Raw genomic sequence first — 27,758 nt, 5'->3', positions numbered from 1 at the left:
GTAGATGTAGATGTAGAATCACACCTTCACTATCCCAGAACACGGTGATCGTGTTCTTGCCGGCGGAAGCAGCTGCTTTGATTTTTTTCTTTTGTGGTGAGTGGGAATGGCGCCATTCCATCGACTGTCATTTTGTTCCGGGCTCAAAATGGTGAGCCCAGGTTGCATCACCTGTCACAATCCGGGACAAGAAGCCCCCCCCCCCCAGCTTCAAAACGTTGCAACAGATCAAAACTAATGATATGTGATCCACCGTTAGACACCGTGGGACCCGTCTTGCACACCCTTTTGTATATCCAAGAGTGCGGAAAACTGCATCCACTTCGTTTGCTGATTGACAGATGCAGCGCCAACTGCCGAGTCGCATTGCGTATGTCGTCGCGAATAACAACATCAGCTTGCTGCAACATGTCAGGTGTGACTGCCGTGGATGGTCTCCCAGACCGCTGCAAATCGTGAAGCTCTTCCAAACCGCCTTCTGATAACCTCACTCTCCTTGCCAAGCTACTATCTGTATTTCTGACGACAGCAGATGCTCCATAGACTTCGCACAAGTGTTTGTGAATATGCCACACATTTATTTCTCTGCAGTGAGAAATTCAATGACAGTACGTTGCTTGTAACGTACATGACCTAGAAACGCCATTTTGAAACAGTGCAGCAGCTACTCCCTCTGTAGGAAGTGACGGAAACTTAGCGCGCTATGTCACGAGAATTCAGTTAATGTATACGTTTCGCGTTCGTATCATGGCTTTCGTCTGAAAAAAAAAAAAGAAAATGCGGTCCATTACTTTCTGGGAAACACTTGTATTTGACGCCAAGTAACATTACTTAAACTTGATGTAGTGTTAAACCATGGTTTAACAAAATTAGTTGTCGGATTGTAAATAAACATTACAATTCCTGCTGTTGGATCCATTATGACATTCCTTATGAATCATCCATCTTTATTATCTTCCAATTTATTGCTCGTAAGCTAAAGCAAAGCGGCGATGATTACAGATGTTTTGGTTTGTTGAGTTGGAATGTGATATGTAACATTTCAGTTTCATACAGCATGATTTGTAAGCTTTTTGTGTTTTCGTACTGGTCGAAACGACACCCTTCGTTACGTAATAGCTTCCGAGAGAATTTTCGTTTTTAGCAGCTTAGAGAATGGGTCTCTTTGTTTTACAGCATTCACAAGTGATTGGAAAAATTAATGAAACAGCCTGATTTCCGTTTCAACATCGACAGAGGTTTCATGGTTTCACAGTCACATTGTTGTACTGTGGTTCGTTTTGCAAGTTGATCGTATTATTATTATTCCTAGTTTTACTAAGTATTTCCATTTTACGACAACCCAAGAGTACACCTTCATATTTTATTTTGATTCTCCACTTCTTTCCTATCTCTCCATGACTTTTCTTCACTATTTTATCTTCTAATGAATACCTGACATTCTTGTATCGATGTAGCCGTTTGTATCTTTCTCTTCTTCCCTCTTGGCGGTGGCCATTCCACGATCTGCAGTGCAAATTTCTCTTCTGTTTCATATGTCCATAAAATATTGTTTTCCTTCAACAAAAATAATAATTGAGTTTGTGACATCCATTTCCTTCCTGGTGAGCATCTCCCGCCCGGGTACACCTGCAGATCGTCTCCAAAAGTCCGTCCCAGCCGCCGTCAGTCTCTTCACCGTGATGCAACTGTCCATACTTCTGATCAGTATGTCATGAAGCTTCTAATAATAGTATTTTTATGATGCTTCTAAAAATAAGTGTTTTACAGATTCTTTTCTTTCTTTCTCAATCTGTTGATCCAATAAAATACCATCCAGTGTTCCAGAAGTAAACTTTCCACCATTTATTCTACAATTAGTTTCCTTTTTCTGTTAACTATCTTGTATGATCTTCACTCCTTGATATTGCTGTTCTGTAGCACATGTAATCGTTCCTACGTCAAACTTGGATATGTTTCACCTGTCAACAAGTATATTTTTTATTCGTCTTGACTCGAAGGATAGTCCTCATATTAATTGTATGGTGTTATATTCAGAGTGTTCTTGATGTTGTGTAAAAATTAACTGGTCATTAGTAACTTGTAGTGAACATAAAGAATGTTTGTTTTAATGGGGAACGACTAAACATCCCAGAAATTTTGAATCATACAAAAAAAGACGTTTGCAGATGAAAAGAGAATATTATCCAACGGGCCGTCTGTGTTCCAACTGACTACCCCTTTGCGCCCTCCTCCCCTCCCAAATGGAAACACACCATTTTATTACCGATTCGGATGGTGCACAAAAAAATACCTGGAGTTTACCCAAAATATTTTTGTCCATTTGTGATAGAGGTCGCTATAAATCTCAAAATTCAATTTTTCTGGTTTTTGCCATTAAGAACCAACTCATTTCATTCTACTCTATATTCGCCATAAAGTGTGAACATTTAGGTTCCAAACAGTTGGCACTTTTGTTAAAAACTAGATTCAGTTTTGAAAATTAGATTATACCGTCAATCTTTCACGTTTGGACACCTAAAAGTGTGGAAAATAACCTACTCCTACCGCAAAGTAGTTCTGTATTTCCTTCGTGGTAGGTTTCTGTGTGTACAACAAATACGCTTACATTTTTATTGCAAATTAATTACGAAAATCGGAGAAACTTAATTTTGTCGATTATATCGCCATATAGTATGAATGAAAAAAAAAAGAATAACTTTCGGGTGAGCACTAGGTACTTCTTGGTGTAGAATCCAAATCTTCAGTAAAATAGCAGGTCACCTTTTGAAATTAATAAGTTCATCCGCCGTGGAGGCAGGGCCAAATATTACCTTAGAAATATTAACTTCTCGTCACGAACACGGTTACGTTCTTCACGTATTTTTCGAAATATATGATTGTTCCAAGCTAAATGAGACACCCTGCGTAATGCTCTCATTTACTGGTTTTCTCATGTTATTACATACTTTTTTATACATTGTTAGTGATAGCCTACATCTATGAAGTAATTCCTCTGTAACTTTACATCCTGGAGTGAGAACGTTTAGTGCCTTTATTATTGCTGAAGATTTTTCGTTAAAGTTCTAAATTGCTGCAGTTGTGGTACGTTGTAGAAGATTTTTGCAGCCCTCTACAAAGTTTCATTTAATGTATATCAAGATAAATTTTTCTAGAGACTTTCAAGTAAAATGTCTCCCCTACACAGGAACATCGTACGTCATGGATGTACGACTAAAGGTTGTAGACACATGATGAACGGCATTTGGAAATTTGGGTCTGGCTGTGGGTCGTGCTCGGATAGCCAAATGGTAAGGTGCCCACTCGCGATGAGCTGGATATCCGCGTTCGAGTCCCGGCCCAGCACAGATTTTCAACTGTCGTCGTTCCATTATACGGCTGATTGTTGCCGATATTCGCAACTGCAAATACATTTCAGGTATTGCACGTCTACGTCCGTTCCGGTAGCAGAATGGTCAGCGTGACGGATTGTCAGTTGTCTGGGCCCGGATTCGATTCCCGGCTGGATGGGGAAATTTTCTCCGCCCAGGTACTGGGTGTTGTGCTGTCCTCGTCATTATCCTATCATCCTCGTCGACTGCAGGTCGCCGAAGTGGCGTCAACTTGAAAGACCGGCACCCTGCGAATGGTCTGCCCGGCGGGGACCCTAGCCATACGATTAAATAAATTGCACGCCTATAGTCGAGATGGAGTGCGATGATACCTGTCACCCCCTAGCGCTGTTGACAGCTGCTAAGCGCTGGCACCTGCAAACGCGAATAGTAACCGCCTACAGAGCTGAGACAACACAGAGACGTTGCCATAGAGACGTTTACAAACTCGCTGTGCATTATTGGACGAGGCAGGCCCGCGACACTGCCACGCTCAGCCCACTGCTACTGTTAGTTGTCAGCCTGGCTGACTCAGCTATAGTAACGAACAGTTTTGGCCCAAAAATAGCTTCGCTATTACTCGGGGACTTACCGTAGAGCCGCAGAGTGCCCTCCCCTCGACCCAGCGAGTTGGTGGCGACGCAGTTGTAGGTGCCCACGTCACTGCGACTGAAGCGCCTCACCACGAGCCACATGTACACCTTGTAGGACGCTCGACTCTCCCGTACCAGGTACTTCGGCCTGCAACATAAGAAGAGACAATCAAGCTCAACATGGTCACAGTAGGAACGAACCGAACAACAAGACATTCAGGCATCTGTGGGGTGACTCAAGACACGAGTATATTGGTATATTGCTTCGTTGCGCAGGTACAATGTGTATGTGCTATAACAAATAGAGGAACAGAAAATTTTAAAATATCTCGTATATATAAGTTAATTTTTTTTACCGGTTGATGTAGGTATAACGGTTTATTGAATCGAAATGTAACCATAATTAAGTACGAAAGAGATTCAGTATCACGTACTTAGATTTGTGCATGGTACAAAAAATTTTCTAAGACTGGTTTATAAAAGGAGAAATGGACGGCCAACAACATCTGAGGTCATTATCGTGTGCCTAAGACAATCCTATGATCTTTCTGCCAGAAAGTCTAGCCACACTTTCGCCAGATAGTTTCATATGCCATATACAAATGCTCACGAGCTCGTACAGTAAAAATTGCAGTTTTACGCACAATAAACCCAACTGATATAGAAACTGAAGCCAAATGATAAAACTAGACATTTGGAATCTTTTGTTACCGTGCCAGACCTAATGTCTGCGGGTGATACAACCCTCATACAACTTCGCTTCAGTGACCAGGCAACCTTTTAACTTACGGAGAATTGAATACATTCAATGTGAAAATTTAGGGATTAACAGATCCGTCTTGTAACTAGAGAAACTTCAGTGAGATGTCCCTAAGATGTCAGTGCCTTGTTGGCTTATGGGTAAATGGATTACTGCTAGTTCGTTTCTCGTCGGCAACATGCCAATAAATACAGCAACAAAATGAAACCCCTACAGCCGTCCTTGTTGTTGTGGTTGTGGTCTTCAGTCCTGAGACTGGTTTGATGCAGCTCTCCATTCTACTTTATCCTGTGCAAGCTCCTTCATCTACCAGTACCTACTGCAACCTACATCTTTCTGAATCTGCTTAGTGTATTCATCTCTTTGTCTCCCTCTAAGATTTTACCCTCCACGCTGCCCTCCAATGCTAAATTTGTGAACCCTTGATGCCTCAGGACGTGATCTACCAGCCGATTCCTTCTTCTAGTCAAATTGTGCCACAAACCTCTCTTCTCCCCAACCACATTCAATACCTCCTCATTAGTTACGTGATCAACCCACTTAATCTTTAACATTCTTCTGTAGCACCACATTTCGAAAGCTTCTATTCTCTTCTTGTCCAAACTATTTACTGTCCATGTTTCACTTCCATAGATGGCTACACTCCATACAAATACTTTCAGAAACGACTTCCTGACACTTATATCTATACTCGATGTTAACAAATTTCTCTTCTTCAGAAACGCTTTCCTTGCCATTGCCAGTCTACATTTTATATCCTCTCTACTTCGACCATCATCAGTTATTTTGCTCCCCAAATAGCAAAACTCCTTTACTACTTTAAGTGTCTCATTTCCTAATCTAATTCCCTCAGCATCACCCGACTTAATTCGACTACATTCCATTATACTAGTTTTGCTTTTGTTGATGTCCATCTTATATCCTCCTTTCAAGACACTGTCTATTCCATGGAACTGCTCTTCCAAGTCCTTTGCTGTCTCTGACAGAATTACAATGTCATCCGCGAACCTCAAAGTTTCTATTTCTTCTCCCTGGATTTTAATACCTACTCCAAATTTTTCTTCTGTTTCCTTTACTGCTTTCTCAATATACAGATTGTATAACATCGGGGAGAGGCTACACCCTGTCTCACTCTCTTCCCAACCTCTGCTTCCCTTCCATGCCCCTCGACTCTTATAACTGCCATCTGCTTTCTGTACACATTGCAAATAGCCTTTCGCTACCTGTATTTTACATCTGCCAACTTTAGAATTTGAAAGAGAGTATTCCAGTCAACATTGTCAAAAGCTTTCTCTAAGTCTACAAATGCTAGAAACGTAGGTTTGCCTTTCATTAATCTTTCTTCTAAGATAAGTCGTAAGGTCAGTATTGCCTCACGTGTTCCAACATTTCTACGGAATCCAAACTCATCTTCCCCGAGGTCGGCTTCTACCAGTTTTTCCATTCGTCTGTGTTAGTATTTTGCAGCTGTGACTTATTAAACTGATAGTTCGGTAATTTCCACATCTGTTAACACCTGCTTTTTTTGGGATTCGAATTATTATATTCTTCTTGAAGTCTGAGGGTATTTCGCCTGTCTCGTACATCTTGCTCACCAGATGGAAGAGTTTTGTCAAGACTGGCTTTCCCAAGGCCGTCAGTAGTTCTAATGGAAGTTGTCTACTACCACAGCCTTGTTTCGACGCAGGTCTTTCAGTGCTCTGTCAAACTCTTCACGCAGTATCGTATCTCGCATTTAATCTTCATCTACATCCTCTTCCATTTCCATAATATTGTCCTCAAGTACATCGCCCTTGTATAGACTCTCTATATACTCCCTCCACCTTTCTGCTTTCCCCTCATTGCTTGGAACTGGGTTTCCATCTGAACTCTTGATATTCATACAAGTGGCTCTCTTTTCTCCAAAGATCTCTTTAATTTTTCTGTAGGTTGTATCTGTCTTACCCCTAGTGAGATAAACCTCTACGTCCTTACATTTGTCCTCTAGCAATACCTACTTAGCCATTTTGCACTTCCCATTTGTCCTCTAGCAATACCTACTTAGCCATTTTGCACTTCTTAAAGGTCTCTTTAATTTTTCTGTAGGCTGTATCTGTCTTACCCCTAGTGAGATAAACCTCTACGTCCTTACTTTTGTCCTCTAGCAATACCTACTTAGCCATTTTGCACTTCTTGTTGATCTCATTTTTGAGACGTTTGTATTCCTTTTTGCCTGCTTCATTTACTGCATTTTTATATTTTCTCTTTTCATCAATTAAATTCAATATCTCTCCTGTTACCCAAGGATTTTTACTATCCCTCGTCTTTTTACGTACTTGATTCTCTGCTGCCTTCACTACTTCATCCCTCACAGCTACCCATTCGTCTTCCACTGTACTTCTTTCTCCCATTCCTGTCAATTGTTCCCTTATGCTCTCCCTGAAACTCTATAAAACCTCTGGTTTAGTCAGTTTATCCAGGTCGCATCTCCTTAAATTTCCACCTTTTTGCAATTTCTTCAGTTTTAATCTATATTTCATAACCAATAGATTGTGGTCAGAGTCCACATCTGCCCCTGGAAATGTCTTACAATTTAAAACCTGGTTCTTAAATCTGTGTCCTACCATTATATAATCTATCTGATACCTTTTAGTATCTCCAGGATTCTTCCATGTATACAACCTCCTTTTATGACTCTTAAACCAAGTGTTAGCTATGATTAAGTCATGCTCTGTCAAAATTCTAACAGACGGCTTCCTCTTTCATTTCTTAGGCCCAATCCATATTCACCTACTATGTTTCCTTCTCTCCCTTTTCCTACTGTCGAATTCCAGTCACCCATGACTATTAAATTTTCGTCTCCCTTCACTGCCTGAATAATTTCTTTTATCTCATCATACATTTCTTCAATTTCTTCGTGATCTGCAGAGCTAGTTGGCATATAAACTTGTACTACTGTAGTAGACATGGGCTTTGTGTCTATCTTGGCCACTATAATACGTTCACTATGCTGTTTGTAGTAGCTTACCCACACTCCTATTTTTTTATTCTTTATTAAACCTACTCCAGCATTACCCCTATTTGATTTTGTATTTACAACCCTATATTCACCTGACCAGAAGTCTTGTTCCTCCTGCCACCGAACTTCACTAATTCCCACTATATCTAACTTTAACCTATCCATTTCCCTTTTTAAATTTTCTAACCTACCTGCCCGATTAATTGATCTGACATTCCACGCTCTAGGCGCTACAGTCTGGAACCGCGAGATCGCTACTGTCGAGGTTCGAATCCTGCCTCGTGCATCGATGTGTGTGGTGTCCTTAGGTTAGTTAGGTTTAAGTAATTCTAAGTTCTAGGGGACTGATGACCACATAAGTTAAGTCCCATAGTGCTCAGAGCAATTTTAACCAATAAATGACATCATAAGGACGGTAGTAGATGTTTTATTTTCTTACAGTAGTGAACGGCCGTAGTACCCCAAACCTCCAGTGCACATGGACGTACATAATCTCACTAACTACAAGTTATTGACAGAACTTTTAGATGGTGCAGATGGCACCACAACTATGTCGGAGCTTGTGATACATGACCTCAACTACGAACTGTCAGTTTTCTGCAAGATGATGCACCACCACTTCGGGGACTCCTTGTTCTTATATTCGAGAATGAAATATTTGTATACTTGAAAAGGAGACACCCAGTTCCCTGGTCATATCGTTAACCGCTTTTCTTTCTGTGGGGATATATTAAAGTTATCATACCTGTGAGATAAGTAAAGGTTTTCATTGACCTCAAGAAAAAGATTACTAATACCATTTCCACCACTGATAATGGTATGCTGGAGAGAAAACGGAAAAAATCGAGTACCGTCTTCATGTGATTCTCGAAAGTAAATATGTTCAGTTAGAGATGTAGTAATTTGGGCAAAAAAGTCTCCTTTTGAATATATTTTAGTATCTGTCTTTTTCCTAAGTATCAAATCTTTTTTAAAGAGACATTATAGAAACTATGTGTATTTAGATGGACAATGTCATTCGGGCCGTTAATTGCTTCTTATATCAATTAATAATGCCCGTTCTAGAATTTACTTCACTACATCTACACCTACATCACAAATACGCAATTAACACTTAAGTGTTAGGCACAGGGTACGTAGAATCACTTTCAAACTGCTGCTCTACCGTTCGACTCTCAAACAACATGTGTAAGAACTGAATACATAAATTTTGAGCGTGAGCTCTGATTTCATATGTTTTATTAAAATGGTCGTTTCTCGAATACGTTCAAATGCATGTGAATTCCAATGGGACCAAACTGCTGATGTTATCGGTCCGTAGACCTACACACTACTTAAACTAACTTATGCTAAGTTATGCTAAGAAGAACACACACACCCTTGTCCGAGGGAGGACTCGAACCTCCTGCGGGAGGGGCCGCGCAATCCGTGACATGTCATGGCGCCTCGAAACGCGCGACCAATATGCGCGACATCATATCTCCCTATGTTGGTTGGAATCACGAAAATAGTTTTGTTTTCGGAAGAGAAAATTTTTGAATCCATTTTCGTTGTATGACCTAGTCAGAAAGAGAAACGGCTTTGTTTTAAAGACTGACACACCCAGCTCACGTAACGTATTCGCGACATACTCTCACCTATTTCGCGATAATATGTAGTGAGTTGACTGTCTCTTGATTTTTTCGATGCACTCCATCGACCCAATCGGGTAAGTATCTCTAAATGTTTAGTCAGATTTACAACCTACGAATTTGTGTTACTTGTTGTGTGACCGAAATTGAACCAAATGTCTTTCTAGCAGTCATGTGAATTATACCCATTTTGTATTGTTTATGGTCAACTGATATTCTCCATGCAAATATCACAGACAGCCTCGTAAACTGTTTAAATAGATTAAGAACAACGAAGAGGCAATAACACTTCCTTGGAAACCCTACATATTAGTTCGGTTTCATTAGATGACTTTCCGTCAGTTCATATGTACTTGACAGTAAATCAGGTACCCATCTCGGACAGCTGAGCTGTTACTCCGCAAACATGAAATGTGAGTACAAGCAGCTTGTGGGGCAAGATTTTAAAAACCTTTTGAATAGAGGGAGATATGGAATAAGCATGAGATTTGGGATCACCTGTCGATAGCACACTGTAGTGCTGATACAGCTCGTCACTAACTGCACGTGACTCTTCAAGACTAACTCGTTTCGAAGTCGGAAAAAATAAGCCTTATTGTCTGACCACGAAACTCGAGGTTATTGCACACATTCATCTATTATCCGTTCATACTCAAAATAATGATTCACTCATTAAAAAAGTATATTCCTGCTTAGTTTCTAACCCGTCATTAATTGTTTATGGTGAACCTTGTAGGACATAAATGAACTATGTGTTTGCAGACAATGTGCTCCTGACCTCTCGAGAGATGTGAATATAAGAGGAAGGCTGGTGAACGAAGACTAGAAGTTTCAGTGAACTTCTTGATATCTTTATCTCCAAAGTGTAACATTTACTCCAAGAAAACAGTTGATGGAAATAGACATTTAAGAATATTAACTGCACGTAACTTCTATTTGAAGTCACAGACGTGTCAGCAGTTCCTTTGCTGCACTCCGTTCAATGTTCTGTTTGTTACATGACTCGCACGTAGTTCTTCTTCAGTTTTATTTATGTCTTTCCCTTTAGTATCTTTGTAAACAGAAACCGATATTTGTTATCTCAATATTCTCAGAATGGTATTATTTGGAGCAATTGGCGTCCTTGTCGCTTCGTGATACCTTGCTTATTGCGAATGTATGTAATAGGTCCAGAATGAATTTTCACTCAGAAGTGGAGTGTTTGCAGATTTTAAACTTACAGGTGACAAAAAATGTTTGCTGGGCAGGGTTTCGAAACTGAGACCTTTCCCGGACAATGCTGTACCGCATGAGCAGAGCTCTCGTCCCCAAAATATAAAGGTTCAAAGTTTGGGCCCCGTCAGGCAAACAGTTTTAATATGTAAAACGTATTCCACGGTATGTGTGAATTTTAACGAGACCGTTTCTACATTTTTCAGTTATTAAACATTCTTCCAGTCCACAGGACCTGTCCTTCAGCTGCATAACGAAGTAATAAGTCGAGAGAGACAGTCATCTGTTAGTTCCAGGGCAATCAGAAAGCAGTTTTGAATATCAGTCCTATATTGTAACTGCTTGATGAAGATTTCATGTAAAACTCTCCTAGAAACCTGTATAAAGTAGACATTGTTGACATACAAGGAAATGCCTGTCCACAAGTCCCGGTCACTTCCATCATCATTAAAGTTTCTTCACGCGCTTGAAAAAAATTATCAACGTCATTCCCGCACAAGATGTTCATTCGGCACTTTCGTCTACTCACAGCTTTAAATTCATCATATATGTGCACCGACATGAGATTATTTGCCACATAAGACTGTTTCATAAAACCACCTTCACATTTTCCCAAAATTTTTAAAGGCGGTCTTCGTTGCTAGTGACTTCCAAATTAATTTAAATGCATGAATCAAAAGTATGATTACATAGGAATGTAATAAAAAGATATTGATGTAAAACTTTTCTAATAAATCTACATTTTGTGTTACCGTACGTAACTTACAGTCTAACAGTTGTTACCATATGTTTTACTCTAGTCACAGGAGAGTTTAGTTGCGTTTGGATCAAACAGATAAGTTATCCGGAAGAAATTCGATAAAGTGTCTTTCACTCTTTTTAGACTTCAAAAACATGTCGATATAAACAGTCAGCTTCTTACCATCCAAGCGGTTCGATATTATCACATTACTAGACTGATTTTCCTAGAAACATTTATATTTATACCATCCCGAAACGAAAGTTCATTATTTTAGATGCACTTATTGATCATAGTTATACAACTACAAAAAGAGAAATTAATTACCTGTAAATTCTCAGGGCAGGGCTACTTAAAAACGTATAAAATGAATAACTACCCACAAATAATGCCATAAACGTACCATTGGAGGAGATAATGAACAATAGATTATACGTGGGATCATCGGTGGCCGCATAATTAATCGGCTTTGTGGCTTTAGTCCGGGACCGGGGTTTGGGCCGGCTGAGCTAATTCGGTTATTTATGTCTCACTCAGTCATATGGCTGCCACTGAGAATTTACATCTCTATCTGCAAACGCACTACACAAGTCGCCGAACACTGCGTGGCGGATGGTAATTCCTACCAACTTCGGCCATCTTCGATTTTATTCGCATACGGAGCGAAGGGAAACTGTCTGTCGACTCTGAATACGCAGTACGCTCTCTTATCTCACTCTCAGGGTCCCGACGCGAGATAAACGACAGTGGCAGTAGAATTTTCGAAGAGTTCTTGATGAATCTCAGTGGTCTAAGATACTCGTTAATTACAAGGGATCAACGTCAACTTTCTTCCAAATATTCTAATACAAAGTCCTCGAGCATCTCCGACACACATTTGTGACGGCTATATTAGCCTATAAGACCTTAGCAGCGCGACTCCAAATTCACATTTCTGCAATGTTTGATTAATAAAGATTCCAGATTCTGGGATAATACATAGAGTAGGTTGCATAAGAATCATCATTTCCAGAAAAACGCACTTTCACAAAGTTCGCCCTACACATCTAAGCTGGACATTCACCAACCACCATACTAAACTTGTGAGCTATAGGAGACTTATAATCAAATAAGGCAGGAGGGATAGGTAAAATTGCATCGAAATTTCTGAAACCATTGAGAGAAGTGGCAGCCATACAACTATCAACTTGATGTGTAGATATATAAAAGCACCCCGTCTTCAGGCCACAAGTGGCCCATCGGGACCATCCGACCGCCGTGTCATCCTCAGTTGAGAATGCGGATAGGAGGGGCATGTGGTCAGCACACCACTCTCCCGGTCGTTATGATGGTTTTCCTTGACCGGAGCCGCTACTATTCGGTCGAGTAGCTCCTCAATTGGCATCACGAGGCTGATTGCACCACGAAAAGTAGAATATATAAGACCGATAACAAATCATCCAACTTTCGGAAAAATATCATTCACACAATTCCGAAGATAGACTGGAGGGATGAGTGCGAAAACTATTGCACAATATGCTTCTATTTCGTACATTCAAGTTGCAGATCATTATATACACAGAATATTGGAAAAGGAAATTGTTGATCATTCAGATCTGCCGTTGCGCTTCATAATGGAAGCAAGACTGAAGAAAAATCATAACACCTTCATAAGATTTGTCGATCTGTGAGACGCGTTCGAGGATGTAAAATGCAGAAAGATATTCAGAATAGGAATAAAGCATTAGGAAAACAGGTAATATACAATATATATCGAACCAAGAGGGAACAATCATACCTGAATAACAAGAAAAAAGTGCTCTGATTAAAAGGGCTTAAGACATGGATACTGTATTTAGCTCCTACTGTCTGGTCTATACATCGAAGGAGCTATGACGTAAATAAGATGAAGGTTCACGAATGTCATTAAAATACGGGGAAAATAGATTAGATCCGCTTGTGACATTGCTATTCTCATTGAGGGCGAAGAAGAATTACAGGATCTTTCGAATGGAATGAATAGTCCAATGAATGTGCATTGAGAATAAGCTGAAAAAAGGCAAAAGTAATCAAAAGTAGACAATCGAAACATCAAAATGTTTAATCACGAAGCAGAGTAAGTTAAAGAAATGTGCCACTTTGGGAGTTTCTAGAGTAACTGAGTTATAGGTTATACATACTATTAGATTAAACGTGTTTTTCCTTGCTAGTTGGGCGCGTGGAATTTTAAATTTAATCATTACTTTGTGCACATATCGTAATGATGACAAATTTATACGCCACACTATGAGACAGTTGACAATTCTTGTTACCGTTGGATATATTTTTCTCACTACAACATCTCTTGTAACACTGGGTCTTTGATGCGATTTTAAGTTAAGCTACAGGCCATTCTCCTTCATTATAACCTGCATATTGGGAGATAAAGGTACACAATCTGGCCCGCTCACGATGATGTTTTTAGAAACACGCCGTCCTAGTCTTGTTGGCCAATTATACAAATGCATGTCGTTGCATGACGCTAATGATGAGTTTTTTCAATGCATATTCAACTCGATTGCACATTTTGACCGATTGTGCAGTTATTGTACGTAATCGAAACGATTCATCATGTTTTGATTTTGTAATGTGAACGGCGATCACAGTGTCCAAGAATTGTAAATTTTGGTAAGGAAAAAATATCAAAGATGATCCAACTAAAATATATACACTGATAAACAGCAAACGTGATAAAAAGGGTGTAAGGTACGCAAAATGTCAGTAAAGAATCCACCTGGTATTTACGTATGGTGCAGATCAGCCGCATGCAAAGTATAAATCCATAACAACATACGTAAATAAGACATGTGGTGAAACGAATCCATGGAACGAGACGAAAAGCCTGACGTGAAGCCGTTAGTTAACGTAAAACACCGTAAGTAACTGTCAGTGCTGCGATCTCAAGTTTCATGTGCACTATCTTATCCATACGTAATAAACGGAAAACTCGTAAACGGCAGAAAACTGAAATTTAAATACAGTCCACAAGCCGTCCATTTGTATCTATCCTTAATTTAATAAAAAAGCATCCTACGTTAAATTGGTTATATAATGTTACGGTCAATGTACCTGCAGCCGTCCTAGGACGGTATGGTCCCATAATGACTGACTGCACACAGCTAATGTAGTATCACATGTGAGGACTAAAATATGTAATACTATCCGGTACCCCTTTCTTGAACTGGCGTAATCTCATGCTAAGTATAGAAAATGCTGATGTGTTTAAATTTGCTTTATTCATCGAGAAAATTTCTAAACCAATGTATCAGTTAATTTTGCGTGAAAATGAACAATGTCTAAGGTACAGGGATGTTATTTGTCATACACGTATACAAAATTGCATTGACACTGGCAGTAAATGAGTGGAGCATGTAGGCCGAGTCGAATGGCTGCGCTATGTAGAGAATCGAACAAAACGAGTATCGTAGTCGGCAGTAGGCATACTCGCAACATAATAAGTGTCGACAGATATGCTGTGGTCCGGAGCTTACACTGATGAAGCCCGTGTGTTCCTGGTCTCGGTAATCCTCCAGATCCATCCATAAGGCAGCTGATGAAGTCCCCGCAACATGTCGAATGTGGCAGATAGCTAATTAAACCGTGCGTGGGATGAAGGCACATGTCGGGAAAATCACCTGTGCGACAATGCGGGAACTAACGAGCTCCTTAGTTATCTACGTAATTGGGCATGCGCCGCCCCAAATTGTCCAGTGTCCACCCACCCCACCCCCGGTGCGTAACGCAGCTGCGCCCACCACGCACTCGTTGCTCTCGCATCTCGCCCCACGCCACAATATCGCCGCCCTTCTATATTGGTAACTCGGCCATTAGCTTCGACGTGCCATTCGCGTCACATAGCCGCCACATCGCGTCCTGCCTCTCCTGTGTGGCAGTTTAACGGATTGATTGACGGGCTGGAGGACACTTGTCAAGTTAATTGATCGATTAGCGTCACGTGCCTCCGCCATGCCGTAACCTGCATATTCTAGGCGCCGCTAACGGAGCAGGCATCTTAGGACTGTGGGGCATTCTGTATTTAGTCGCAAGGCCTCGTGGTAGGCGTTTAATACTTGCGACGAAATTTTACAACACATTACAATAACATATAAATGTTGCCACTGAGCCCTTCTTATTTACTTCCGGTATTTAGTATTCCGATAGGTTTGACACGACCCACCAGGAACTCGTCTCTACCGCCAATCACATCTTATCTGACTAGAAGCCGGATAAAAGCATTTTACACTAGTTTCTGCCATCCGCTACGGTTTCCTATTCTCTGTAGCACCCCCGTTTTGCTAATGTTTCCACATGTTCCTCTATTCTCAGGTCGTATAGACTATTGTCTCCTCAGTTATCAGTCAACTTAATTTTCTACACCTCCTTAAAGTATGTAGCGTTTTGCGAGCAAATAAATATGCTATGTAAGTCGGGTGATGTTGCGGAAATTACATTAGGAAATAAGACACTTAAAGTAGTAAAGGAGTTTTGCTATTTGGGGAGCAAAATAACTGACGGTGGTCGAAGTAGACAGGATATAAAATGTAGACTGGAAATGGCAAGGAAAGCGTTTCTGAAGAAGAGAAATTTTTTAACATCCAGTATCGATTTAAGTGTCAGGAAGTCGTTTCTGAAAGTATTTGTATGGAGTGTAGCCATGTACTGAAGTGAAACAGGGACGATAAATAGTTTAGAGAATTGGGGGGGGGGAGTTTGTGGCACAACTTGGCTAGAAGAAGGGATCGGTTGGTAGGATATGTACTGAGGCATCACGGGATCACCAATTTAGTACTGGAGGGCAGCGTGGAGGGTAAAGATCGTAGAGGGAGACCAAGAGATGAATACACTAAGCAGATTCAGAAGGATGTAGGCTGCAGTATGTATTGGGAGATGAAGGAGTCTGCACAGGGTAGAGTAGCATGGAGAGCGGCATCAAACCAGTCTCGGGACTGAAGACCACAACAACAACAACCAAATGTAAGTATACGGGGCTAATTTGAAAGATTCATTCAATCATATATTCCAATTTACTACACGTACAAATGTAAATGATACATTAATAGAACCGTAAACTAGCCAAGTCACCATTTTGCACTGTATACAGATGTTCTAACAGTGCCCCTCTGGTCACAGGAAACACATCTAAGTTTAGAAAAGTTCGTCCCACTGCTTGTGTAGCCACATTCTTCCCAATTGAGGAGTCTGATTAACTATGGGCGCAAATCCGAAAAGTGCATTTCAGGTAAAAGTAAGTTGAAGATTTGCATGTTTACATCTTACTAAAAAACAATTATATTTCAATGATGTAATAATTCTGTTTTAGACCATACTTTAAACATACACAATCACTCCTTAAAACGGAAGATATTTCTTCCATTTGAGATATATTATGCAAAATATGATGAATGGTTTACGCCCTTTTTCCATCAAATAGTAATACCTCTACAAAATATCATGAAAAATGAGTTTAAAATTGCTTCTATTGTTTTATTATCCATTTAAACTGTTCAGGGTGTCCCAGCTATATTATCCACCCAAAATATCTCTGGAACAATAACAGCTACTGGAAAACGACTTTCACCGGTATCAATGTAGGCTGGGGCCCATGAATGTACATATTTGGAAACATACTAAAACGAAAGCATATGTGTGTTTTAACCTAGACGTGTGTTTTTTTAAATGGACCTCCTATATTTTTTCTTCAGCAGTCCATAGCATGACAAAGCACATAAACAATGCCGTTTATTGCATCGCAATATTCCCATTATATCCCGAGATATTGAGACGCGAAGTTGAAACACCCGACATGTGCTGCTAGAGCACTTCCTGAGGCTCGGCCGTGAACCCCATGCTGCCCGTAATCGCGATGTGATTGACATGCGTAATCACACCTCCATAGTTGTCAAGAGGTCCGAAACGAATAATGCGATCTGCTGCCATCAACTCTCATAAGCACATAATGGTTTCCGTCTTGCACGTTTTACGTATCTACGTACACAATATGAACCAGTACCGATCGGTGTACACTCGTCAATTTGCCTTATTTATCCTTCACACCCAAAATAAGATTTATCTAATGCGCTATGTGACCCATTGTGCCTGTCGCGCAGGGCCTGGCTCTACCTAGTCAAATGTCCAACGTAGTTCCCACTACTGCCACAGTTACACTTCGCCTTCGTTTATGATTTGCGACCCATGCAAACTCCTGTACTCCACCACCCTCCGAGCATCCCATTTGTTGTTGCTTTGGCGTGCAGTACACCGCTTGCCAGTGTAGTCGTGCATCAGAGTAATCTAGTGACGGCACGGAGGTAGTAAACATTGTGAATAAACCTCGTGTTGTGGAATTTATACTGTACAGTATAATGTACACACATGAAGATACGGCAGAAATGCTGCTGACCTATGGAGAATGTACGTTGACGGGAAATACAAAATGAGATTGCTTGTTTGTTGATAGTATTGTTAGAGAACATTATGATTATTAAGTTAATGTGTCTCTTTCCTATCCTACTCTACATACCTGTACTCTACCGTGTTGTAGGTGGATGAAATGCTGTTCAGGCAAAACGACGGTACCGAAGACGATTCCCTGACAAGCCATCTCCTTCGCGCCGGATGTTTGGTCGTCTCATATCTCGTATACGTGAAACGGGAAGCTTAAATCCAAGACCTCGACATCGTCCTAGAACACGCACAAATGAACGTGCTGAAGTCGATGTGCTCGCTACCATAGCTGCGAATCGTCATATCAGCACACGTCAAATTGAACGTGAAGTTGGTGTGTCGAAATCAAGTGCACAGCGTATTCTTAAACGTCATAAATTTCATCCTTACCATGTTGATTTACACCAGGATCTTCATGGAAATTACTTCCGCAATAGGGCAACATTTTGTCGGTGGGCTCAACAAAGACTTCTGAGTAATCCAAATTTTTTTGCAGATGTTCTCTTTACGGACGAGGCATCATTCTCCAACAAAGGAATTGTCAATATGAGAAATATGCATTATTGGTCCGCAGACAATTCAAAATGGCTCCGTCAGGTAGAGCATCAACGTCCGTGGAAAGTTAATGTTTGGTGTGGGATTATTGGAGATACCATTATCGGACCTTTCTTTATAAGTGGCATCCCAAATACTCCCAATACTCCAGATTTATACGACACAATCTTCCTGTTCTCTTGGACACCGTACCTCTGAACCGAAGAATGGTCATGTGGTATCAGCATGACGGATGCCCTGCACATAACGCCTTACGAGCACGACGACTTCTGAACCATAAGTTCCCTGGTAGGTGGATTGGACGAGGTGGCCTAGTTAGATGGTCTGCCCGATCTCCGGACCTTACACCGCTGGATTATTTTTTCATCAAAGCCACAGGGTAAATTTCCTTTCCAGTTACACTGACTACTGAACCAGAGAACGCTTCTTTGTATTTAAATACTAGCTTAGAGGCGAAATGTTCATCCCATAGCACTTCCTGCTTTGTGATGCAAAATCGAAGGTGCCGGTCATAATTTTCCTGATTTAATTGTTGGACGAGCTGCAGAAAATACGGTTTGAAATATAATCACCGTCGCAAAATCTTCCACACAATTTTCTGCGGTCTGTCAAGTTCATGGCTTGCGCGGACCGTTGATTTGTTCGACTGTCGGCAAAACTTTCCCTCATTCTGAGACTGTAGCGTCTGGAACACTGATCAACCGTTCACTTTCTGTTTACAGAGAGAACCAGTGCCCCTAAACCGTCAAAATTAGTTCAGATGGCTGTGAGCACTATGGGACTTAACATCTGAGGTCATCAGTCCCCTAGAACGTTGAATCCCGGCGGGGTCAGGGATTTTCTCTGCCTCGTGTTGGTTGGGTGTTGTGTGCTGTCGTTAGGTTAGTTAGTTTTAAGTACTTCGAAGTTCTAGGGGACTTATGACCATAGATGTTAAGTCCCATAGTGCTCAGAGCCGTCAACGCCAACTTCTCTGTTTCCATTGAAATTGTTTTCTATAATTCCTTCCGAAAGGACGCTGCATGTCGTAAGAGATAAGCGTCTCGCGTGTTATAACGTACAAAAAGTCTTTTGTTGCTTTGCCGCCATGTCGTCAAGGCACTGCCCTAGCAATACCAAATGGTGGCCACAACGCAAACGGGGTGAGCTTATGATTCAATTAAGCGTCGGCCATATATGTACACGTAACATTTGGGAAAATATCGAACTCTGAAAACGAATTAGTCTTTCATAAAAGCTCTGTATGATATTAGTATGAATAAAATAATAATACTTCAGTGGATTAATATTAATGCCAGTAGCAAGGAAAACTGGCATCTCTAACCGTGTATTCGTAAGATCTTTTATTACCAACAACACAGCTACTCCGCAAGGATGAAAATTTTCGGGCAGTTGTTGCTTACTTTCTTAGGGAACTGTTTCGGTCGCGTCTAGGGAAGGATACCACTCCATTATGAATGCTTCCCCGATCAGTAAAAAACTTGAACATATAAACATGATTATTAACAGAGAGTGAACGAAGGTATTCCACTATAAATGAATAACAGGCCATTTTGTCAAGACAACTGTTATTTTTGTGAGCATTGTTGTTGCTTCTGTACCTGTGTACCGTGGCGCTTCAGTACTTAGATTGTGTTCCAACACGAAGCTCGGGTTTTAGACTGTAAATTCCGCAGAAGTGTGTGGTTCAGCTATATTGTACAAAGTGCTAAAAATTTAAATGGTAATTGATTGCGCTAGTATTTGCGCTCTGCCGAAAGTTGTCAATCTGGGTAAATATGGAGCGATTCATTCGCGTGGTAGCGTTAGCGTATTTTGTATTTCGTGGCCGACGCTTAAATATAAACTGAGGCCAAGCTGATGAGTGAGATTTCTTAGTGCTTGTCTTTAGATTTTATTGTGATTAATAAAAACAGTCGAAATATGGTGGCCAATACCATTTTGAAAAGCAAAGCTGTTTCAAACATTGGTTATCGTTACTTTTAAGAATTATGTTGCTTCCCCATATTTCGAAAATTGACTAGAAGATCCTGTTAGCCTAGAGGATTTTCTATGCCTCAGTTTTACAGCAGCCTTGCAGTCTGAATCAGATTTTGAGTCTATACGGAGCATTTTACTGGTGGTTTAAGACGACCCAAAGGCTGTGTATGGCTTTTGTCATTGAATTGTGGTTAACCAATTCGGTAGTAAATTTACTGAAGGGTTGGCCGCTGGCGTTCTGAATTCCTTATAGTTATTAAACCTCAAAGAGTTATTTATTATAAAATTAGCTCGTATTTAATTATTTGTAATTCGTTCATAATTATCAGTACTGTTGAAACTGTAGTCCTCCTGTAGTTATATTGGAATTTAGTTGAAGATATTCAGTTTTATAAATTTCTACCTTTAAGTTATTTCTCGCCGTTTATGTAAGGCCAAGCTCATTAATTTCAGATATTTTAATATTTACCAGACATTCCCCTGTGTCAGGTTTAAGTCTTTGAAGACTTTAATTTTTCTTCTTCAAGGAATGGAAATTATTTTGGTCCGTTTGTATCTGGAATCTGTTCATAGCTTTCAGTGCACTGTAGTGATCTGATTGCAACTGCCCTTTTAACCGTACCTGCGTGTCCTTTTCGATGATCCCTCCCACCCAACAGCTAATTGCGCTAACGTCAAGGTGGCAAACTATATGACACTTCATTCGTCAAGGAGCACCCTCTTTATGCTAGCAAGCTTTGTATGTCCTCGTTTCTTCGTCAATCATTATTATTTTGCTTCCAAGTGTCGGTGTTCATCGTGTAACTTTTCCCATAAATCTACTGTCTACGTTTCGTTGCCTGTTAACAATGTCTCTCAAGGACGAATATTTAGATGATTTGGGGGTTACTTTTATACCACCTCCCAATTGAGCTGTTCACAACCCTTAATATATGTTTGTGTATACTGTGCTTCGTACTCCCATATGCAGGGAGTCACAAACATTTATGATCAAAATTACATGGCATAACATAATTAAAGGGTCACGTTTTACGAACTCCTTAAATGTCTCCCATTATGACGAGTAAATTTGATATATGGTTCAAGGTTGTGTTCTATGTTCTTCTGTAATAGTGCAAAAGTGTGACACTGTGCGACGGCAACCTCGGGTTTGGCGAAGCTTCAGACAGCAAGGTGTCGGCATATGCGAAAAAGAGGCCATAGCTCATAAGTTCATCTCAGTGGTAAGTAGGGTTTCTGATGTCGCACTGGCACCAAATTTCACCACAATCCGCCCCAACACTAATGCGTACATCTCAAGCGATTGGAAGGTCATCAACCACCTCTTACGCACGTTTCACGCCTTCTGTTGATGCCTCTGCGATGGAAGTCAGAACAGTGTCGCCCACAACGGGTTTTTTTTGGGTCCTCAAAGCAAACGTTTCAGGCACACCGTCGCTCACAATGGATAAAAAAGTTCTCACGAGGTGGCGTAAAGGGGTCAACAAAACCAATTGTTCCCTTGGAGCGTAGATTACCACTTGTTCTCAGTCGAAAGCAACAGTTTTCAGTGTGGTGAACAATAGGACTACGTTGTTGCCAACGTCCGACACTGCTGATAGCCTCTTTCCCCTACGATTCAATGTCTGTAAGGGCCTTGTGCAGCTGCAAGCACATTGAACCTGATCTGATATTTTGAAGTGTATCACGACCCCAATTTTTGCTCTGGCATACTTGAGTGGAACTACTAGGGACCGTTCGAAGCCTACTGCGGGACAGCGTCTGTATTTTATAGCGTCCGTATAATTGGACGAAATGTTCTTTCGGACATGCATGGACGTCCGAAGGAACGGAAATGGAAAAGAGCGTTTGCCGTCATTGGCCGGGAGGCCTCTTACGGGACAGGTCCGGCCGCCAAGGTGCAGGTCTTATTGCATTCGACGCCACATTGGGCGACCTGCGCGCCACATGGAGATAAAATAGTGATGAAGACAACACAACATCAGTTCCTGAGCGGAGAAAATCCCCGACCCGGCCGGGAATCCAACCCACGCCCGTAGCATGGCAATATTTCACGCTGACCACATTTTTTATTATTATTAATCTCATTTCATTCGTTTTTGTTCGTTGTATCTGCTCGGGGCGGCAGTCGGAAGACACCCGTTTCAGTTCGTTGTTGATCCATTAACTCAGTTTTTTATTACAGAGGGCAGCTAACCCTCTGACCGAACACGCTGAATTACCGTGCCGGCGTCCTTGAGCGGAGAAAATCCCAGACCCAGCCGGAATCGAACCCGAGCCCGTAGGACGGCAATCCTTCACGCTGAGCACTCAGCTATCGGAGCGGACCGAAGGAACAGAGAATGGTGACGATTGACAGCAGTATTTCATGCCAAAGCAAGGCGGCCTGACGAGCAAAACAATGTCTGTCACTGCGCGGGAATCATACGATATGTATGCGAACACTATGGGACGGTGACATTAAGACATATGGAAGTGGAGGCGTGGTCAGAGAGCCGAGACGGTTATGGAGAAGCGGGGAATTGGTCTTCGAGACCTGGTTGGGGATATCTTTGTCCTTTTTCTTTTATTAGTAAATCGTGTAGCTGCTGTAGAATCGTATTCGCAATTTTCGAAGCCATCTAATAAACTAATACTGCTGTCAATCGTCAGTACCTTGTACGTGCATGCATGCCTACATGCAAGTCCGAAGGGCCATTATATTTAACTATACACAAAATGTAAAACACGGACCCCTGCTCTATTGTACCACATTAGAGTGTCCACAATTTCTAGTGTGACCCAAAGATTCAAATAATTCCCAAATCGAGCAAGTGGGTCTCACGTTTTAGACCGTTGTGAGGAAGTCAATTCGAGCCTCCGCGACAGATACTGTCACCCGGAATGCCACAAAAAGCAACAGATCACGCGCCTACTTGTAGCAGTATTCCTGCAATGCAAAACTTAAGAATGAATGTAACTTCCACATGATGTGTCGCTTGTAATACTGTTATCGATATCGCCTTTAATTGTTTCATTTAAGTTCTTGGTTTTATTTAAATGTGGCTTGTGTATCACCAAGGTCTTTGATGGAGCATCTGTGTGAACGTTTTATACATTATTTGTGGTCATCTATACAATTTTAATTAATCTATGGATATAATTTCAAAAGCAATATATTGTAAAATTGGATAATGTTAAAACTTTGCTTGTAGTACTAGTGCATGCGTAGGGAAAGTAGGTTTTGAATCATGTACAACTTGGAGTGAAGTGCCTCAGGGACTGCACTGGCTTGACGGGAATAGAAAATTTGATATGGCGATCGATCGGCAAGGCTCCTGTGCGGCAACAGTGAGTCGGTCGCTAGCCGGCAAAGTGTTTACATCCTGTGAACCGAATGAGGCAAGAACAACTGGGAGATTGTGTAATATAGTCTCGGATGTGGACGTAACTAGGACTGGCTCTGTACTATGAAAGTTCGACACCAAGAAAAGATTTTTCAGAGATAGTTATACAGCAAGAGCCATAGACACTTTTACGGCCTCTTTTGAATAGTACAGAAGGCCGACATTGGCACGCCCTTCATCTCAAATTACAAACTGAGTACGGTATAATTTAACGGAACAGTTATGCGGTTTACTTTTTCTGTAATAAGTTTGAGTTCTGTAAACATTGTGTGAGGCCATCGTATTTTATCCGTAGTCGTTTATCTAGACAAGGTCCCATCCCATGCGCTGCGATAATTCCGAGTATCGTATTTCACTGAACTAAAAACCAATTACCTTCCTTAACAGAAGTTAATAAACTTTGTGGGACAGTAAAGTTCATAATTATTTAGTGAGGGTAAGTTTTGAAGTACTTCACGTGATTTTCACAAATGGATGGCTAAGGTTTGATGAAAGTACAACTTATAAGAGAAAATTTTAAAGTACACAGTTAAAAGGGTTTCCTTATTGAGGTAACAGTGTTTACTATTTCGTGCGCTATTTAGCCAACAGTGTCTCTACCGTTGTGTTGTGACTAAAATGTTCAGTCTAGATCCGAGTCTAATAATGGACTAGTTTCTGTGTGCCCATGATAGCAGGTGACCCACATTTAAATTTCTGGCTTGAGTAATAGTTATCAAGAAGTATAACTTTCATTCTAGTAACTTGGTGTACTACAGTAAGCAAATAGCTAGAAGTATCTTAATTATAGTAGATTTGGGTATGACATATCCTGTATGAGCTAAATAGTATAAGGAAGTGAATGGTCCATCAGAATACAAATAATAATCAGGACAAGAGATGTAATTACTAGAAAAATATCTCAGAGGTAGTAATTTCTAAAAACTAAACTGACAAAAGAACTCCTTCTCCAAATTAGTAGCGATCCACCATTAGTAATCATTTTCCTATAATGATCATTATCTTCCCAGCGTAATGTACGGATAGTGTTATTGAGAGCCAGTTGCTGCTTAATCGTGTAAATACTCCTGTGCAGATTATGTCAAATCGCTGGTACATTATTCGCTAAATTGCGCTACTGCCCTTTGTCTTATCAGTAAAACAGTATTCCGGTGTAAAGGAAAGTCAATATCAATAGTTAATTTTCTTTTTGAACCACGCTAGTACTGGGTTGTTGATACAACTTTGCCTAATTAGGATGGCGACAGTTTCCTTTCACATTCTTACAGTTTACTTGTATATTAATAGAACCTTGGATCCATTCCTAGTAGTTCCGCTACTGCTTCCTTTCTACAGAGATCTTTAGAGAAACAAAAACAGTCCGATACCTTAACCACAGTATGCACGAACAGAGTCAAATTAGATTCCTTTCACACGAGTAACATTATCGGTTTGTAGTGTAGCTAATTTAGTAACAGACAGTAGTGTTTTATACACTGACATTTCACATAGCTAGATGGAACTTGGGTCATGAATGGAAAGAACTGCCACAGTATAACAAGGACAGAAACTGCAAGAACTACAGTATCAGACGAACAGACATGACATTTTTATTCCAAGACTATAATTGACCTACAGTTATTTATGATGGTTCCCTGACATTACAGAAGGCGCGACGTTGTTCTTAATAGGATGTGTGATCACCGTGGACTGCAATGCATGCCCTGCGAAGTGCTCCCATGCTGATCACAAGACTGGCAAGGAGCTGTCATGGTACGGAACTCCATTCCTCCTGCCACGAGGTTAACAACTGCTGGTGGACTCTCAGTGCAGGCACACATGCCGTAATACGTCTCCCAACTCATCCCAGAAGCGCTCGAACGGATTTAATTCAGGGAACGGGCACGTCATTCAATTCGACGAATTTATTGCCGTTGCAAGAACTTTTCCACCTCCACTGTCCAGTGCAGTCGCGTAATGTCATGTATGAGAATTGAAGTCAGACACATGGAGAAGGATTACAGTGTTATAATAACGTTGCCCCGTGTGTGCACCGTGTGCATATGGCTGGAAGTCACTACGCCTATGTAACGTTATGCCTCCGCACTCAATACCATCTGGCCCACCAAAAGATCATGTTCGAAAATATTCCTTGGCGCATTACGCTTGCCCAACGTCGGCCAGTTGAGAGAGCGTCAGGTGGTTGTCAGTTCGATGCTGGAAGAATGGAAAGCCCTTCCACAAGAGATCCTTTTTTGCTTTAATACCGCTTATTCTCTTTCGTAAGTTTTGGTGTCTGTTCGCTGAGATCTCACTGTTTGGAATGTCTGTTAGCGAGGAAAAACATCGGAGGCGGAAGATAACGAATATCCGAGGTAGAGGAAAATGCCGACGAGACAGCAGCCGTTGGGTACATTTTCACCCGGTGGATGCTTATCTCTCATTTAATTACGCTAATGGGAACAGCCGTCCCAAATGCGAGACCAGGGCGATTGCGCCTTTCCGCAGCAGGAAGAGTTCGCTTCCCCCCTCCCTCCCTCCCTCCCTCCCGCCCCCGCTGCCGCCCCCACCGCCTCCACCACGACGATGGCCATTCTGTGCGGCTAGTTCCCCGCGGCTGCTACGATCGCTCGCCAGGGAGCATCGATTAAGCGAACCGCGAAATCGACAGATAGTTGTGCGGTTGTTCTGCTCCAATAAGAGGAGAAACACAACTACGGAGCCCTTTTACGCTGGCATACTTTGCACGAGGAATGTAATCGTTAATATCCCTTTGCATCTTCGTAATAATCACGGCTCCATGAATGATTCCTCGAATAATGAACTGACACGCAATACATATGTACGTTTATGCGTCATCTTCCTTTAGACATCGTCGACGAAGCGAGGAATACAAAACAATAAGGTAGTAAGAGAAAGAGATGTATCACCAAGACTATCTCGACAGTCCTTGTCAACGTTTATGTGGTCATTAACTGGGAAAACGAAGAACGGTTGAGTGTTCATGGAACGTACACTATCGAATCATAAGTATACGGAAACCCCTATATAATGCAGAAACGATCATTATATGTGGAAAAATAGGCGGGGGCTATTCTGTTGTTAGTAGAAGAGCACCAACAGCGTATTCGGTCGCTGAACTTAGTTACTTCCAATGTGGGCTATTCATTTAATGATATCTCACAATCCATCAGGGGCATTTCAACCCATTTAAACTGGTCGACTGTTGTCATTGTAGGCGGAATCACTTAGGTACATCCACAACTAATCCAAAACTACGCACACCTCATCTACCGACTGACAGGGAACATCGAGTATTGCTGAGGCTGTTGTAAAATACACTCCTGGAAATTGAAATAAGAACACCGTGAATTCATTGTCCCAGGAAGGGGAAACTTTATTGACACATTCCTGGGGTCAGATACATCACATGATCACACTGGCAGAACCACAGGCACATAGACACATGCAACAGAGCATGCAAAATGTCGGCACTAGTACAGTGTATATCCACCTTTCGCAGCAATGCTGGCTGCTATTCTCCCATGGAGACGATCGTAAAGATGCTGGATGTAGTCCTGTGGAACGGCTTGCCATGCCATTTCCACCTGGCGCCTCAGTTGGACCAGCGTTCGTGCTGGACGTGCAGACCGCGTCAGACGACGCTTCATCCAGTTCCAAACATGCTCAATGCGGGACAGATCCGGAGATCTTGCTGGCCAGAGTAGTTGACTTACACCTTCTAGAGCACGTTGGGTGGCACGGGATACATGCGGACGTGCATTGTCCTGTTGGAACAGCAAGTTCCCTTGTCGGTCTAGGAATGGTTGAACGATGGGTTCGATGACGGTTTGGATGTACCGTGCACTATTCAGTGTCCCCTCGACGATCACCAGAGGTGTACGGCCAGTGTAAGAGATCGCTCCCCACCCCATGATGCCGGGTGTTGGCCCTGTGTGCCTCGGTCGTATGCAGTCCTGATTGTGGCGCTCACCTGCACGGCGCCAAACACGCATATGACCATCATTGGCACCAAGGCAGAAGCGACTCTCATCGCTGAAGACGACACGTCTCCATCCGTCCCTCCATTCA

At 41.5% G+C, this 27,758-nt stretch overlaps 1 protein-coding gene across 1 annotated transcript in view; it reads right to left on the bottom strand.

Annotated features, from left to right (window-relative positions):
- LOC126278188 (lachesin-like) overlaps nucleotides 1-27,758 on the bottom strand; it is a 656,873-nt gene that overhangs the window by 25,016 nt on the left and 604,099 nt on the right. The window contains exon 7 of the mRNA XM_049978103.1: nucleotides 3,964-4,112. Coding sequence (XP_049834060.1) covers nucleotides 3,964-4,112 — 149 coding nt within the window. The remainder of the gene's footprint in view (nucleotides 1-3,963; nucleotides 4,113-27,758) is intronic.

This window comes from Schistocerca gregaria, chromosome 6 (assembly GCF_023897955.1).
Source record: "Schistocerca gregaria isolate iqSchGreg1 chromosome 6, iqSchGreg1.2, whole genome shotgun sequence".
In the NCBI taxonomy this organism is placed as follows: Eukaryota; Metazoa; Arthropoda; class Insecta; order Orthoptera; family Acrididae; genus Schistocerca; species Schistocerca gregaria.
Note: the sequence above shows the minus strand (reverse complement) of the source record. Positions and strands in the feature narration are given on the sequence as shown.